The 16,788-nt window shown below is 54.2% G+C and overlaps 2 protein-coding genes across 2 annotated transcripts; one reads left to right on the top strand and one right to left on the bottom strand.

Moving 5' to 3' along the window:
• Positions 1-1,275: 1,275 nt before the first annotated feature.
• On the top strand, positions 1,276-12,421 carry GNB3 (G protein subunit beta 3). Its single transcript, XM_009899611.2, has 10 exons — positions 1,276-1,289; positions 6,531-6,632; positions 7,171-7,209; positions 7,370-7,476; positions 7,582-7,645; positions 7,740-7,902; positions 8,003-8,069; positions 9,655-9,856; positions 10,934-11,150; positions 11,952-12,421. Exons 2-10 carry the CDS (start codon positions 6,576-6,578, stop codon positions 12,056-12,058), a joined length of 1,023 nt encoding a protein of 340 aa, XP_009897913.1. The 5' UTR covers positions 1,276-1,289; positions 6,531-6,575; the 3' UTR covers positions 12,059-12,421.
• Positions 12,422-14,241: 1,820 nt separating this feature from the next.
• On the bottom strand, positions 14,242-16,438 carry CDCA3 (cell division cycle associated 3). The gene is made up of 5 exons (XM_054167719.1): positions 16,314-16,438; positions 16,117-16,246; positions 15,786-16,025; positions 14,736-14,857; positions 14,242-14,390 (listed from the first exon to the last, which is right to left on the bottom strand). Exons 1-5 carry the CDS (start codon positions 16,425-16,427, stop codon positions 14,253-14,255), a joined length of 744 nt encoding a protein of 247 aa, XP_054023694.1. The 5' UTR covers positions 16,428-16,438; the 3' UTR covers positions 14,242-14,252.
• Between the last annotated feature and the right edge of the window lie 350 nt (positions 16,439-16,788).

The raw sequence follows: 16,788 nt of genomic DNA, 5'->3' as shown, positions 1-16,788 counted from the left end.
TTAGGGACATGGTTTAGTGGTGACCTTTCAGTGCTGGGTCAGAGGTTGGGCTGGATGATCTCGGAGGTCTCTCCTAACCAGATGTGTTCTGTGTGATTCTGTGTGTCAGTAGGGCCAGAGCTAGCAGTGTCAGAGGTGGGGGTGTGATCACATCATTGCCGTTGGCACAGGGCCCCTGCTCCATGGAAAGGGAAGTCTTTCCTTAAGCTGAATCCCAGTACTTCTTTGACACTCAAATTTGGAAAGCCTGCATCAGCAACCCTTTGTGCCTCCTGCCCTCCCCACGGTCATTCCCTCGCCCTGCTGGGGTGTCCATCACCTCCCCACCCTCCTGCCTCCCTTCCAGTGATTCATGTAGGGGAGCTGGATGGTTCCTGCTCGATGAGGACGTGTGGGAAGGATGAGGGGCCAGTGTCCACATCTCTGGGTTGCTCTGCCCAAAGGTGGCTGGGGTGATTAGACTGATGGCCTCCTGACGTCAGCTCAGATCCGTTAAAAGGTATTTATCTCGGGCTTGGGCCAAAGCTGCGGGAGAGATTAAAAGAGATTGAGGCCAAGATAATCTCCTTGCAGCATCCCACTAAAGTGGCTGCCAAAAGGCACACCACCAAATCTTCCGCCACCCCTGGCCCCTGTGCCCAGTTCTGGTTTCCCCCATGCAGAACCGAGCCCGCTGCCCAGGGAGGGTGTGCCCCCAGCCCTGCCATGTGCTGATGCTTGGCAGGCCCCCTGTGGGTGGTACCATCCCTCCTCCCGCCCCGTCCCAGGACATGAGCTGCCCGCTGTCCCGGGGAAAACGGGAATTCCTCTGGACCTGCCCGAGTGGCTGATAATCCCAGCCTGTTCTGGCTAATCTTCACTTCATTAGTTGGTTGTTGGTATGGAGGGAGGCAGCCCGACCCGCCTGCCAGGGTCTCTTTCCCTCAGGAGCCGCCTGCTACTCTCTCTTTGCAGCCCTCCCCATCCACCTGCTTTGCATTACATCCCAATCCGATTTCCCCAAGTCGCTGGTGTCTGATTTAATTTGCCTGACGCTGCTCCTGGAATCGGCCCTCCCACAACCCCTCCCGTCCACAGCCTTCCAGCTCCCCATGGGGAGATCAGTCCTGGGAGAGGCTGAGACGCAGAGAGGGAACAAGGGACTTGCTGGGTGGCCGGGCACAGCTGACTGGCGACTGCAGAGGGACGAGGGGCTCCCGAGCAGCGGGGAGCCACTGGCAGCAAGGGAGGCAGTGCTGTGAGGCTGCCAGCCAGGGGGGACTGCAACCCACCTCGCTCTACAGCTCCCGGTAAGGATACTGCCTTGTGATGCCTGAGGTCACCTTGGTGAGTGGCACTTGGGACCCTGAGTTTCTTGGTGTGGTTTTGTGAGAAGTCTTTTTACAAGGGCTAGGCATCAAAGGATGTGGGAGGGAAGATCATGGTGGGGAAGGAATTTGGGATAGGGCTGCAATGTCTCTGATGCTGAGGGGCTGGGATAGGATTGCTCCTTCTCCCTTTGGCAGGTGAATCTCACTGGTTTCCAGGTGATGCTTCGGTTGAAGAACCTGACACTCACTAACTATACACAGTCCTGCATTCCTGGTGCTCCCCTGTGCACACCTCTGTGCAGCTGGCTACTTTTCTGGATGCAGAAGAAGCCCTCAGAAAGCAAGGGGCAGAGTAGGGTAATTTTACCCTGGCCTTTGATCTCCAGCACAGGAGAGGGGAGATGATCTCTGTATCCGGCTCTGCAAGGAGCCCCGGGTCACCAGGGCGAGCATACGAGGCCAGCCAGGGATTACACGGAGACCCAGGGATGCTGTCTCCTAATACGCAGTCCCTCCTGCACCTTTCCCTTTTCTATTTACAGCCTTCCCCCAGTATCCCACAGAGGGACCCCCTCCCTCCCCAGGGGGGTTCACCTCCCCTTTGTTTTCACCCATTGCTGGTGCACTGAGCCCCAGAGGGAGTGATGCATGTGGTTCAGCAGGATATCCCTTGGGGTGCAGGCTGGGCCCCTGCCATGACATGGTTCAAGGGACATAGCCACTGCCCTGAAAAGTCCTAGAGGCAAAAGGCAGATGATTTCACACCCCACCTCAGCCTCACAGGAGAGGCATTTGGTCTGCTATGAACAGACACCCAGGGGCTCAGGATGAGTCTGGTTGCCCACAAACAGGAGCACTGCAGCTGGTGCCTCCGGCAGATATGTGAGAAAAAGCAGGAGGGAAAGGAATGGGCACATTGGAGAGCAAAAGAAATGAAATGTGGCCTCAAAACCCAAGAACTGTGAACTGGATGAACAGAGCCAAGGCAGAGCTCAGAAGAAAGCTGGTGTGAACCAAGCCAAGGTTGTGTTTGGTGGTGCCATGCTCCTTAGTGATGCCTGTACGAGGCACAACTCTGGACCAGTGCAGGTGCCAAATTTTTCCTTGTAGTGCTGGGCTGGCAGTGGCTGCTTTGATTTTCCAAGGTACCTCAGGGCTTGGTTTCATCTACTGCCTATCAGCCACCTGAAAGAGTCCCTCTGGAAAGCACTGAGTTTGCACCATTAGGAGTCTTTCCCACTAAAACCAGGCTGGGCTGCTGCCTGCCCCTTGGATTCACAAGAAATATGCATCCCATAGTCATGGCTGCCTTGGCCAGGCTCCAAACTCCATTCCACTTTCCTCTGTTCTTCCCCCATTTGGTTCCCCGCTTCCTGTCCTAAATTTACATGACCATGACTCTCTTGCACACCTGCTCTTGGGCCTCCCAGGAGGCAGCTGCACTCCCCTGGGGATCAGGTAGCTCGCTGTCCACAGACCACTGGGACACGATGGGAGGAGGTGACAGGCAAAGCTGGAGCTATTATTATCACTCATCTGTGGATCCTTGTCCTCTGAAGCTGAGAACAATTCCCAACTTCATTTAGTGTTCCCTCAGAGGGATTTAAAGGTTTGGACAGAGGCCTGAACCTGAGCTGCACCTTCTCTATATTTAGCCCTTTTTATCCATCCTCTGCCCTTTGACCTCCTTCGAAAGCCCCTCAGCTGCTTGTGCAGCTTCAAAAGGTGGGCACCTGCAAGCTGGCACTCCTGTGCTGGTGCAACAGTGGGGAAAGCAACACCCAGGGAAGGGGAGAGAAGAGGGGAAAAGCAGGAGAGACACAAGGAAAACTGTGGATCTGCTGGCTAATGAGGAGCACAGGTGCAGCTGTCTTCACTCGGGGCAGAAACTGGGAGGCGGAACAAGGTTCTCAATTCCACACAGGTCTGGGGGGGCAAAACCAGGAAGTCCACAAAGACAGATTAGGGTAGGTGGATGGATGGTGATCTCAGATGGCCAAAGGTGTGTGAAATAACAGCCTGGACAGCTTGGAGACCAAGCAGAGAAGATTGGAAGGAGAGAGTCAGAGTAAAGAGGTAGCCCAGCAGGAAAAGGCAATCCAATGCTTAGGACGGACGGAGGGGAGGTAGGAGCAGTTCTAGGGAGAACTGATAGAAGGAGTGGTGTAGACTGAAAGAGCAGGGCTGGTCTCTGCAAGATGGCTGGAAAGTCAGGTTTCATTCTTGATGTGCTGGTGGGGAGCATCCAGAGCTGGACACCATCTTTGCTGAGGAGCAAATGCCACAAGATCAGAGGGACCTGCAGCCTCCTGCTGGAAGCTACAAGGCTTTGCCCAGCCTCTTCCCAAAGGAGGAGAAGTGAAAAGTGCATGCAGTGGGCTTTCAGACAAAAGAGCCACAGAGTTATTGAGGGGACTGAAGTTTCTCTCTGGTGAGGAGAGGCTGGGAGACCTGTAGCTGTTTAGCCTGCAGAAGAGAAGACCAAGAAGAGATCTTATCAATACTTACCTACAGGGTGAGGGCAAGAGGATGGGGCCAGGCTCTTTTCAGTGGTGCCCAGTGATAGGACAATGGGGCAATGGCCATGAACTGGAACACAGGAGGTTTCACTTGAACATAAGGAAAAACTTCTTCATTTTGAAGGTGCCACAGCCCTAGCCCAGGCTGCCCAGAGGTTGTGGAATCTCCTGCTCCAGAGATTTTCAAAACCTAGCTGAACATGTTCCTGTGCAGCCTGATCTGGGTGAACTTGCTTCAGCAGGAGGGTTGGACTGGGAGGAGCCCCCTTCCCACTGTTCTGTCAAACTGGGAGAAGAGAAAAGCAGTGGGAAGGGCCCAGCTCAGGTGATAGCCTGATATCCCCATCCTTGGTGCAGCTGAAGCTGGCAGCCCCAGGCCACTGCTGTGGCAGGTGCCTCCAGGCTCTGACAGTGCTGCCCTAGGTTCCTCTCCTGCTCTCTCACTGGGTGCTGGGGCCAGCAGACCAGATCAGCAGCCATGTCCAGTGCATGGGCAGAGAGGGGGAGAGGCAGCAGGGCTGTGGTTCTGCTCATGTTTGCAGGTAGCAACTGCAAGTCTCTCTCTGCAAAGTACCACCCGAAATAGCCTCCTTCTGGGATAAGCTGGTGACTTCCAGCAGCTACAAGAAAATTCTGCCTCTCTGAAAGCTGTGCTGCAGGAGTCCAGGCAGAACCTCACTCTGCCTGGAGGACCAGAGGAAAGCCAAGGAGAGGAAAGCCAAGGAGACATTCAGGGTAAGGAGTTCTGGAGGGAAATCCAAAGAGCTTTACAAAGAGCTCCAAGAAGCAACAAGCAAAAGGACTGGGGAGCTATGTCTTTGCCACAGCAAGAGGGCAGCCTGGCATGGAAAAAAAACCCAAAACCCTGTTGGCTGGAAGAGACAAGGCCTGCAGGCAACAGGCCAGAGGGAGATGGAGGTGATGTGACCCACAAGGACTAGCAGAAATTCTGCAGGTGCTGCTGGAGCATTTGTGGGCCTTGGGGCAAAGCACTGGCTCTGATGATAAACAACAGCTGGAGCATGTCTGGACACTCACCCAGGAGAAAGACTGAAACAAGTGAAGGCCAGATTTGTGCATAAGAGTGGGAAGTTCTAGAACCACTGGTGAAATCTTCAGTGCAGGCAACAAGCAAGAGAACGAGCTAGAGATGCTGTCTCATCATATGGGGCATCTGTACCTGGACTGCCTCACTGCTCTCACTGCAAAGACATCTCATCCAGAGGCTGGAAATAACTGCAAGGGCTTGGAGACCAACAACAGAATTCATGGGATGTGCCCCCTTATATGGGAGGAATCACAAAATGGTGGGGGGTGGAAGGGACCTCAGAAGACTGTCTAGCCCAACCTCCCTGCTAGAGCAGGATGACCAAGTGTGCTCTGCAGCATGACTGCTCCACTCTGGTGAGACCTAACCTGAAATGCTGTGTCCAGCTCTGGACCCCTCAGCACAGGAAAGATGTGGACCTGATGGAGAGGGTCCAGAGGAGGCCTACCAAGATGATCATGGGGCTGCTATGAGGACAGGCTGAGGGAGCTGGGGCTGTTCAGCCTGGAGAAGTCTGCAGGCAGACCTTAGAGCAGCCTTCCAGTATTTGAAGGGGGCTACAAGAAGGCTGCAGAGGGACTCTTTGCAAAGGCCTGCAGAGATAGGATGAGAGGCAATGGCTTGAAATGAGAGAAGAGCAGATTTAGATTGGATGTTAGGAACAAGTTCTGCACCATGAGGCTGCTGAAACACTGCAATGGGTTGCCCAGGGAGGAAGCTGAAGACCCATCCCTGGAGATCTTCAAGGTCAGGCTGGACAAGGCTCTGAGCAAGCTGATCTAGTGGAGGATGTCCCTGCTGCCTGCAGGGGGTTTGGACTGGATCACCCTTGGGGGTCCCTTCTAACCAAACCATTCTGTGACTTAGTGTCCTCTGCAGAAGACATGGATGAAAATGCACAAGACAAAGATCTATAAAACACTGAATGATGCCAAGGTGCACACAAACCAGTTACTTTCTGATTCTTCCAACCCAAAAGTTAGCGACAACAAAGTGGAACAGGTGCCACTGAGGAGTAACAAACCCAGAAACTTCTTTGCAGAGCCTCCCCCTAAGCTGCACAGCTCATCACTGTCACATACTGAGGATGCCAAACCTTGACATGGGCACAAAAAAATGTGTGTGCAGATGCACAGAAGCAAAGTCCGTGAAGGACTTGCATGCTGCTTCTAGCTTTGGACATCAAGGAAAAGTCAGACTTAGGAAATACTTTTATCTGCTTATGTTGTTTCAAGATCCTGTCCTAGGCATCCACCTTTTCATTTGTTTTTGCAAAGGGAAATTAGAAGGGAACCCTGGGAGTGCACCTCAACAGCCCCCAGATTTCCTTAGTGGTCAAAGAGCTGTTGGGCATTGCCTGGGGATGCTGTGCCTAAAACAAATAGGAAATACCCACGGGGCTTCCCCCATCAAACTTCCTCCTCCTAGAGCTGACTTGCACAGCTTGGTCATGGACAGGGACCAGCTGAATAGAAGGACCCAGGACTTGATAGAGCTTGAAATGGAGAGGTTAAAAATAAAGAGGTGAGAGGACAAATTTGGGCAAAAAATGGTTGCTAAACCTTTAAGAAGGCTGCCTACATGTGCATAACTGAGCAGTCTTATCAGTGCCCTTTCTACCTCACATCTCTCTCCTTGCATTTGTCTCCCCAGAATCAAGGCTGCCTCAGGTGGAGAAGCCACCCCTAGGTCACAGAGATGGGGGAAATGGAACAGATGAAGCAGGAGGCTGAGCAGCTGAAGAAGCAGATTGCGGTAATGCTGGCGACAGTCACGACACTGCTGGGAGAGCCTCTGCCCCCCTGCCTCCCACTTCTTCTGTCACAACCTGGCTGTTGAGCTTTCTCCAGCTACATCCTCTGAGCCCTCTGCAGTCCTGCACAGCTAATGGAGATCTTCAGAGCATGGGGGGAGGGGGTGGGAGGTGGAAGGGGAGGGGGAGAAGAGAGGACTCCACGAGAAGTAGCCACTGGTATTGTTTCTGTGGGAGGGCAAAGATCGTAGTGTGTCCCTAGAACCTCTTCTGCCTGGGAGGCAGCTGGTGTTCTGCCAGGCAGGAGGATCCATGGAAAGTGGGTAGCACAGGGAAATGGATGCTGAGCAGCTTTTGTCTCACCTTCCTGATGTTTGACTGGCACTGAGGTGCCCCAGTCACAGCCCAGGATTCCACTGTGGTGGCCACAATCCAACCACAGCACGGCCATAGCTGCCCCCAGGAATGCTCTTGAGTTTGTCTTGCCGTTGCTTTCACCACACAGCTTTGTTCTGTCTCATTTGCTGCTCTCTTCCTCAGGATGCCCGGAAAGCCTGTGCAGACACAACACTTGCTCAGGTAAGGGACAGGGCTGGCTGGGCAGGAGAGTGTGTGGGGAATCAGCCAGCAGCACTCCCAGGAGTACTCTCTCCAGCTGGGAAGCAGTTAGGAGGCAGAGATGTGGGGAGCAGTAAAGCTCCTACCAGCCCAAGATTAATTCCTTCTCTCCCCCCCTCAGATTGTGTCTGGAGTGGAGGTCGTTGGCCGCATCCAGATGCGGACCCGAAGGACCCTGCGTGGGCACCTGGCCAAGATCTATGCCATGCACTGGTCCACAGACTCCAAGTGAGAAACGCTGCTGACCTGTGGGGTGCAGGGCAGCACATGGGGGTGGAGGGCAAGAGGCTCTACTGGCAAGAGAGCTATTAATGTGATCTTCCTCTCCCACAGACTTCTGGTGAGTGCCTCACAAGATGGGAAGCTGATAGTGTGGGACACGTACACAACCAACAAGGTAGGAGTCCCCCGGCTCTGGCACACCGGGGGCTTGGGGTGGGCCCCCTCGCCCTGCCGCCTCTGCAGTCTCACACTGGTTCTTGTCCTGCCAGGTTCATGCCATCCCTTTGCGTTCTTCCTGGGTCATGACCTGTGCCTATGCCCCCTCAGGCAATTTTGTGGCCTGTGGGGGCCTCGACAACATGTGCTCCATCTACAACCTCAAGACTCGTGAAGGCAACGTCAAAGTGAGCAGGGAGCTCTCAGCCCATACAGGTGTGTGTGCTGCCTCCTGCAGCCTGGGTGCCCCCTGCTTCCAAACCCCACTCTCCCAGCCCTGCCTAGTTGCTCATATTTGCCTGGCCCTGCCTCCTAGGTTACCTGTCCTGCTGCCGATTTCTTGATGACAACAATATCGTGACTAGCTCTGGGGACACCACGTGGTGAGTTACCTTCTGCGTCCTGGGCACATCCACTAAGGACAAATTGCTCCTGCACAGGGAGGCCGTGCAGAGCACCTTAGGAAGACAGATCTATTCTTCCTCCATTGGAGGAGGAGGGGTTCTTTTCCCAGCTGAAGTCAGGTCAAGATGCAAGTCTCTGGGTGAAGCTGTAGGAACCATGCTGCCAGCTCTTAATGGCAGAAAACATCATAACTGCATGTGGGGCCCACACAGGTGCTCCACTTCTCAAGTCTTGCCCATTGCAAGGGACACCTGCAAATCCAGTCCCTGGATCCTTTTGTCCCCAGCTCTCAGGTCTCGCTGTGCTAGGACTGTGAGCACTGCTGAGCCTTTATTCATCCTCACCCCATCCCAATACCTCCTTTGGAAAAACCTCCTGTGTGAGGACATGACAGGATGTTTCATTTCACTGGACTGAATGATCTCCAGCATCTTTTGCAACCAAAACCTATCCTATGATTCCCATCAGGTTGATTTGCCTGGCTGTAATGTGGGGTCCCAGTGAACATGGTCTGTACATCCCACCAGCGTGTGGACACAGCAGATAGGTCTGGCTGTCTGTCCCTGTTACCTCTTAGAATCATGGAATGGTTTGGAAGGGACTTCCAAAGGTCATCTAGTGCAAAGCCCTGCAGTGAGCAGGGACATCCTCCACTAGATCAGCTTGCCCAGAGCCTTGTACAGCCTCACCTTGAATATCTCCAGGGATGGGGCCACAACCATAGCCTGGGCAACCTGTTGCAGTGTTCCAGCACCCTCATGGTTCAGAACTTGTTCCTAACATCCAATCTAAATCTGCTCTTCTCTCATTCCAAACCATTGCCCCTTGTCCTGTCACTGCAGGCCTTTGCAAACAGCCTCTCTACAGCCTTCTTGTAGGCACTCATCAGCTACTGGTATCCCTGTAGCCTTCTCCAGGCTGAACAACCCCAGCTCCTTCAGCCTGTCCTCTTAGCAGAGGTGCTCCAGCCCTCTGATCATCTTTGTGGCTCTCATCTGGACCTGCTCCATCAGGTCCTTATCCTTCTTGTGTTGAGGGCTCCAGAGCTGGACACAGCAGTCTAGGTGAGGTCTCAGCAGAGCAGAGAGGCAGAATCACCTCTCTCCATCTGTTGGCCATGCTGCTTTTCATGCAGCCCAGGCTGCCGTGGGCCTTCTGGGCTGCAAGTGCCTTTTACTGGCTCATGTCCAGCTCCTCATCCAGCAGCACCCCCAAGTCCTTTTCTGCAGGGCTGGTCTCAATCTTGTCATCCCCCAGCCTGGATTGATACCAGGGGTTGCCTTCTGTCAGCATTCCCTTCAGCTGTTGCAGTGATGAGAGCAAGGTCCAGCCTCACTCCCCCCAGTCTTAGTTTTCCTCTGCTTTGGCAAACATATGAGCAGCACAGCTGTCAAGAGAGATTCTGTTGTGTGCAGCTGATTCTAGGGATACCTTCCACTCATTTCCCCATGCTGTAGCCACATCCATGACTTCCCTCCTATGCCTTGTGAGTGGGGCAGCTCCTCAGTGCTGTAGGTCTGTTCTGCTTGGTTTGGCTCTGAGAAGTCTTCTCCTCTCCCACAGTGCACTCTGGGACATCGAGACAGGGCAGCAGAAGACTGTGTTCATAGGCCACACTGGAGACTGTATGAGCTTGGCTGTCTCTCCAGACTTCAAACTCTTCATCTCTGGGGCTTGTGATGCTACTGCCAAACTGTGGGACGTGCGGGAGGGCTCCTGCCGCCAGACCTTCTCAGGGCACGAGTCCGACATCAATGCCATCTGCGTACGTATGCGCCGGGGGCAGGGTGGGGGGACAGACTAGCTCTGAAACATGGGCTTGGGACAAGATTGACAGAAGCTGTCACAGTCATGTGGGGAATGGGAGTTTCAGGAGACCATGGCCCCATTATCCAACCTGAAGCAGGGAGGGCCTGAGTTCACTGAAGTTCACAGCTGGCTCTTTCCAGATGCTGGGGCACCGATGCATCTAGGTCTAACTCCGAGCACTGCTTGGACTCAGCCATCACACTCTGGTCTGTGGAGCTCAGCAGCCTAATGCAGGTGTTGGTTCAGCTTTGCTCACAGCAGCTTTTGGGAACCATGGGTCAGTCATGCTCCAGGAGCCCTGGCACAAGATGACATAGGAATACTTAACTCAGCTGAGGGTCTCAGTTAGCTCCAGAGGGCAGAGGTGGGAGCTTGGGATCACAGGGAGATCTTCTGAAAGGAAATCTTCACAGAAGACAGCATAGACATTTAGGGGCAATTATTGCCCTTAAAGTCATGGGTGCAAAACAGAGTCCTAGAGATGGCAGGTCAAGAAACACATCAGTGTAATCCCAGTAGCTATCCAAATGTGTGCCAGCTTCCTGCCGTATCTGCTGCTTGAACCACCCTCCCCTGGCTTCAACTAGCACAGATGTTCTTACCTCTCCCATAGCTGCCCTACCAGTCATGATATTCTGCCACACACAGGAGCTCTTTTTAGCACCTCAAAGCAAGGACACATATGGTATGAGGGTATGGGTATGAGAATCAGACAAAGGCTCTTGTGGCTCTGAATCATGCCAGACCCCCCCTGAGGGATAATGGATGGACGCTTGTTGAGCCCTAAACTCAGGGCACTGGGATGTCTTGAAATAGCCCAAAGTCCTTTGCTTTCTTGAGGTGGAAGGGGTTTCCTAGGTCTTAGGAGAAGCACCAGTTGTCCCCTTCAGCAGACTCCACTTTTAGAACCCAGTCCCGTGGCCCCGTGGTTTGTCACACCTCTGCGGTTTGCTGGCAGTTAGCAGGGAGGCAAAGGAGTTGAGGCAATCTGCAAGGCACGGGCTGCTCACAGTCTGGGGTGTGCCCTCCCTAGTTCTTCCCCAACGGCGAGGCCATCTGCACGGGCTCGGACGACGCCACCTGCCGCCTGTTTGACCTGCGGGCGGACCAGGAGCTGCTGGTCTACTCCCACGAGAGCATCATCTGCGGGATCACCTCCGTCGCCTTCTCCCGCAGCGGCCGCCTCCTGCTCGCCGGCTACGACGACTTCAACTGCAACATCTGGGACTCTCTGAAAGCAGAGCGTGTGGGTGAGTGGCTCCTGGACATCTCTGTCGTTCCCTACAAGGTCATCTGTCCCTTACAGAGGGAAGGAAAAGCCTTTTCTTTCTATGAAAAGGGACACGTCCTGTACTGACTGAAGCCCAGTGAAGCTTCCTTGCACGTCAGCAGCACGCCACAGCCGGTACAGCTCTTTTGTGCAGAGCTAGTGTTGCTAATGTAAAGAAGTCAGGACAGTTTCAAGGAGGGAAAGAACATTCAGGTTCCTGTTAGCTACAAGTCCTTGCAAGCACCAGTAGTTTTTCCTACTTTATCCAAGCCTTTGCCAATTGCCAGTTCCAGCTACTCACCATGCCACCTTGTTGGCCAGACACCAGCCTGAGCATGGACCTGGGCTTCTGTCCAGCACCTTTGGATACTCTGTGATTCTGCTCACACACAGAATCCACCCAAGTGCCATTTTTCCTCCAGATGCAGCTTCTGGCTTCCAAAAAATGTATAGTGCAGCCCTCCAGCAGCATTGTTCTTCCTCAGTCTCATCAGTGACACCATCCTTTCTTAGTCCTACCCTTGCTCCCATGTGGAAGCAGTTGCAGAGGGATTCAGCTAGCCAGACCTTCCCAAGAATGTTCTCTGTAGGCTGTACGTGCCGTGCATAAATGCTCTTGTTCTTGCTAGCCACAGACTGACTGTACCATGTTGTGCAGGAGCAGGCAGCACATGGGGGTGTAGGCACACAGCCTACAGTGCACATCCTCAGCGTGCTCTATACCTTTCTCTCTCACAGACCCTGCTTCTTTTCCTGAGCTCTCTTCTTTCCACCCTCATAGGAATCCTTTCGGGCCATGACAACAGAGTGAGCTGCCTGGGGGTGACAGCAGATGGTATGGCCGTTGCCACTGGCTCCTGGGACAGCTTCCTCAAGATCTGGAATTGAGGAGAGCAGCAGCGAGGGGAAGCGCAGCAGGAGCACGGCCCGCAGCCTGAGTCCATGCGAGCAGCATCGCCAGCCGAGCACAAACGAAACGCCCACCCACCACTCCCACTTGTCTCTAGACACTTGTAGGGGTCTCCCAGAGTGAAAAGGATAGGTTGGGGATGGGGAGCAGGGGGAGCAGGAGCTGAGGAGCAGGAGCACACACACTGGCCCTTCTCTCCACCTCTAAACAGGCCCAGCGGTTTCCAGCCTGGTGCAGGCTTGAAGACCTGCACAATACAGTTCATTGTCTCAGGACTTTACAGTACACTTCAGACACCCTGCATCTTCCTTCAAACATCTCTGCCCACGCTGAAATCCATCCCTCCATGAACCTCTCATCCAACAACTCTGTCCCTGACTTAACTCTACTTAGCTTCTCTGGGAAGCTGTCTGTCCTCTATCCCTCCAGACAGCCTCAGAGATGCACTGGATCTGAGATGTCTATCATGCAACCTCAACCCAAAAGCTAGCATAACACTGGGCTCATTTTCCACTGGAGAAGGCTTAGTTCAAGTCTGTCTATGCATAGATGAGGGAAAGGAAGCCCTCAGACCTGCAAGAGTACCAGGGAATGTTATATTGACTCTTATTTATTGCATGCTTCTTGCTGTTCCTTCTCTTTTTGCCTCACTCCTGCATTGTGTGGTGACCCTGTCTACCCAGTAGTCATCAACCCCTGTTTCCAAGCCTGTTCTAGCTCTTCATAGCCCTGACAAATAAAGCAAGTTCACATACGCACTGCAGGCTGTCTTCTTTCTAGCACTGCAATGAGCTACTGCAAACACAACTCCTCTGAACATTGCCTGCTGACCCCATCCAGAGAATACCTCATCCACAGGCCTTGCTCTGCCTCAAAGTCCCAAGAGGTGAGAGTTCCTCACCTCTGGTTTAGCTGGGAAGAGGCTGTTAGTGCTGAGGCTTACTACCCTACAGGTGAAAACCCTTGAGTACAGCACACAGCTATCATACTCAGCCTCTGTTATACTTGGTGGCTGACAGTGACTTTCTGAGGTCCTGGGGAAGAGTTGAAGGTCAACAAGGTGCAGAGACTTAGGACTGTACATGAGTAGCTTGACCTACTCTTCTCTCATCCTATTTGCTATTTACCCTCAATAGCAGACCCTTGCAGTAAGCTACAATCCTGTGTGTAGTTTGAGAATACTGTAGGTGCACCAGAACTCCAGAAGCAGCACAAGATGCACCAGTCTCCTGCAGAGCTGCAGCTTCCCAGCCCACTCTATAGTGCATAGGCCAAAGGGCAGACCCTTCCCAGCCCAGCTACAGCAGTGGCATGTTACAGGCAGGGAACAGAGGTGAGCAGTAGAGTTAATGAAAGACTGAAATCTGTGTTCCTAAATCCTAGTCTTCAAAGAATGGCTTGAGTTGGAAAGGACCTTAAAGATCACTCAGTTCCAACTCCCCTGCCAGGGACACCTCTCACTAGACCACATTGCTCAAAGCTTCATCCAAGCTGGTCTTAAACACTTCCAGGTATGAGGTGTCCACAGCTTCTCTGGGCAACCCATTTCAGTGTTCCACCACCCCCATAGTAAAGAGCTTCTTCCTAATGTCCAATCTAAAGCTACCCTGCTCTAGTTTAAAACCATTTCCCTGATCCTCTTACCACATACCCATAGTCCCCTCTCCAGCTTTCCTGTAGCCCCTCCAGGTACCAGAAGGCTGCTCTAAGGTCTCCCTGAAGCCTTCTCTTCTCCAGGCTGAACAGACCCAGCTCCCTCAACCTGTCCTCATAGGAGAGGTCCTCCAGCCCTCTGGCCCCACTCCAACAGATCCATGTCCTTACTGTGTTGGGGTCCCCAGAACGGGACACAGGTGGGGTAAAACAAAAACAGTGCACTGGACAAGCAGGAGGCTCCTACTGTCCTACCAGGCTGTAAAAACAGTCAGAAATTTAATAAGAGTTTGCTACAGGTAAGAAATCTGCACTAAGTCAATAAAAGTGATACACAACAGAGGACAGGCTGTGCTGTACATAAAACTGGTAAAGGGACTGTGCTCTCCCCTTGCCCCAGAGGGTGAGGTGAGAAGAGTGACCACAAGTCTGGAGTTTCAGTCTATTACAGGATTTCTCCCCTCAGAAGATTCTCAAAACAATATCAAAGTCCAGCAAGATCCCCAGAAAAGGAAATCCCTAGTTCTCCACAAAGGGGCATTGCTGGTTCTCTTTGTTCAAGGCACTCCAAGCATAGTTCCCAGATTTGAGGCTCCTGCTTGGGTCCACAGTCACTTCCTTCTCCCCAAGGTTCTCTCCCAACACATGCCTCTTACCCTAGAGAAATTAAAAACAAAAGTTAATTGAGGCTTTGTTAATTCTCAGTGGAACATGCAGCCCATTTTCAGGCCCTTCATCATTGGCTCTCCTGTGACAATGTCTAGGAGCAAAGGACTTCTTTCTACAGCCTGAAGAGAAAGGATGCACAGGAACAGGCAGGATCACAAGGCCAAAAAGGCAGACATTGAACAAGACTCAGAGGCATGCAGGGACAAGACTGACTCACAGGAAACTACTTATGAAGCCACCAGGCTTTATAAGGTCTAGGAGGCCACAGTTCCCAACCGAGGCCGTACAAAATACAGAAGTTTCTCAGCCCATTCTCCCTCCCCCAAGCTTTACCTGGCGAGGGGCAGGAGCACTGGGGGAATTATCATCTTGTAGGATGCTGAGGGGAGAGCGGGCAGCTCCCCCAGCTGCTGCCAGGACTTTGCTGGTGGTTTTGCGTTTCATGGGCTTGCTCCCTAGTGACAGGAGGAAAAAAAGGTGTCACAACAAGGCTGGGGGCTCCTGCCCTTTATCATCTAGTTTGCTTGCCTGCACAGCAGAATGTCACCCAAGCACTTCCAGGTAAATTGATCACAGAAAGGCTGAAGTTGGAAGTGAGCTCTGGAGGATGTCTGGTCTGCCCACCCTGCTTCAGCAAGGCTATATAGAAGCCCAGGACTGTGTCCACGTGGCTTTTGAATATATCCAAGAACAGAGACTTTGTAACCTCTCTGGATAACCTGTTCCAGCACATGGTCACCCTCACAGTGAAAAAGTGCTCCCTGGTGTTCAGATGCAGCCTCCTGTGCTCCAGTTTGTGCTCATTGTCTCTGCTACCACCCCTTGGCACCTGGCTCTCCCCTTCACATACTCTCCCTTCAGATCCCCCTGAGCATTCTCTTCTCCACACTGAACAGTCCCAGTTTCCAGTCCCTCCTCATAGAAGGGAAGCTCCCAGAGATCTTTCTGAAGCAGTCTAATGACTCCCAGAACCACTCCCACCCTCACCCCCCAGCTCATCCCAAAGCATTCCAAGGTCACACAGAACAGGCCTCCAAAATTCCAAGCCTGTGTTGTCAGAAGGGTGAAGAGCCGTCACTGACCTCTTTAAACTACCAACTAAACCAAAAAAAACCCTGTAATTTTCCAACTCCTGACAGAACTCAGTCTCATAAAGGCACAATTCCCAAAGGGGTGTCCGCAGTACCAGCTTCAGAGACACAAAGCCAAGCTATCCCAGGTGGTGGGAGACAGCTGAACTGGGGTGGGAGGACACACTCATGGTTTCTGTAAGCAAGCCCGAAAAGAGGCACCGGAGGGTGCTGACCTGCTTGTACCACGGGCCGTGCACCTCCCCAGGCACATGGAGCCTCAGCCGTGCCATCCCCCACCCCCAGCACTTACCCGAGGAGAAGCCATGCCCGACAATGCGGGCTGGCCAAGCCGGGGCCGCGCAGGGAGAGGGCGGCGTCTCCACCTTCTCCTCCGAGACCACCGCGGCCGGTCCTGGGCCTCCAGCGGGCAGAGAGCTCCGCCGGGCCGGCTCCTCGGCGCAGCAGGCGGTGTCTGGCGGCGCCGGCTCCTGCGCCGCGGCCTCAGCACCGAAGGCCTCGCCGAGCTGCTTCACCAGCTGATCCACACTGTCTGACGGGAAGGAGGAAGGGATGGAAGGCAGCGTGAGTCACCCAGCTCTGGCCAGTTGCCTTCTCAGGACGGAGGGGGACATCTCACTCACCGCTCCACACGGCTCTCGTGGGCGTGCGGAAGATACCGGGCGTTGGCGAGCGCGGGTCGCGGTCCTGACTGATCTCCACCGCCGGCTCGGCGGGGCCGGGCTGAGGGCTGCCCGTCGGGGAGCTCACCACCTGCGAAAGGGGGCAGAGGTAAGAACCAGGGACGGGGGAGAGCAGTTGCGGGCGGGAAGGCGCCTACCTCAATGGGGGTGCGCGGGATGCCGGCGCTCGGGGAGCGGGGGTCGCTAACATGAGCCAGGTGCTTGTTGCGGAGGGCCGCGGGGGTAGCCGGGGTGCTGCCAGAGACCCCCATGGCAGCGGGCAGCGCAGCGCTCTCCCTCCGCTCCGCCCGTCGCCACCATTCAAATCTCCCGCGCGCCGCGCAGCGCCCCTCCCATTGGTCCTCCTCCCGCAGGGACGGGGCGTGCCCTGTCCCGCCCCCGCCCGCCCGTTTCCCGTAGCCCCTGCCCGACACGTAAGGGCCCGGCCCGGCCACCTGTCCATCTCCGGCAAGCGCCTGCCCCTGCGCCGCTCTGCTCCTCTCAGGGAGCCCGGCGCCTCCTCCTGGGCCGATGAAAGGTGGCTGCGATTGGGCGAGCCGGCCCCACGGCTCGGCTGCGGGCGCGCCCCCGAGGCCCGGCACTGGCCGCAGCCTGCCTGACGACGCCGGCCGC

This window comes from Dryobates pubescens, chromosome 15 (genome assembly GCF_014839835.1).
Source record: "Dryobates pubescens isolate bDryPub1 chromosome 15, bDryPub1.pri, whole genome shotgun sequence".
NCBI classification, from domain to species: Eukaryota; Metazoa; Chordata; class Aves; order Piciformes; family Picidae; genus Dryobates; species Dryobates pubescens.
The sequence above is the reverse complement of the archived record's forward strand: the minus strand, read 5'-3'. Positions and strand labels throughout refer to the sequence as shown.

What these genes read in the sequence shown, in the direction of transcription:
- GNB3 (XM_009899611.2), top strand. Translation starts at nt 6,576, where the DNA reads ATGGGGGAAATGGAACAGATGAAGCAGGAGGCTGAGCAGCTGAAGAAG. An exon ending in GGAGCTCTCAGCCCATACAG is followed by an intron (nt 7,903 to 8,002) that starts GTGTGTGTGCTG and finishes CCTGCCTCCTAG; the next exon opens with GTTACCTGTCCTGCTGCCGA. An exon ending in TCTGAAAGCAGAGCGTGTGG is followed by an intron (nt 11,151 to 11,951) that starts GTGAGTGGCTCC and finishes CCACCCTCATAG; the next exon opens with GAATCCTTTCGGGCCATGAC.
- CDCA3 (XM_054167719.1), bottom strand. Translation starts at nt 16,427, where the DNA reads ATGGGGGTCTCTGGCAGCACCCCGGCTACCCCCGCGGCCCTCCGCAAC. An exon ending in CACGAGAGCCGTGTGGAGCG is followed by an intron (nt 16,026 to 16,116) that starts GTGAGTGAGATG and finishes CCTTCCCGTCAG; the next exon opens with ACAGTGTGGATCAGCTGGTG. An exon ending in GTGCTCCTGCCCCTCGCCAG is followed by an intron (nt 14,391 to 14,735) that starts GTAAAGCTTGGG and finishes TAATTTCTCTAG; the next exon opens with GGTAAGAGGCATGTGTTGGG.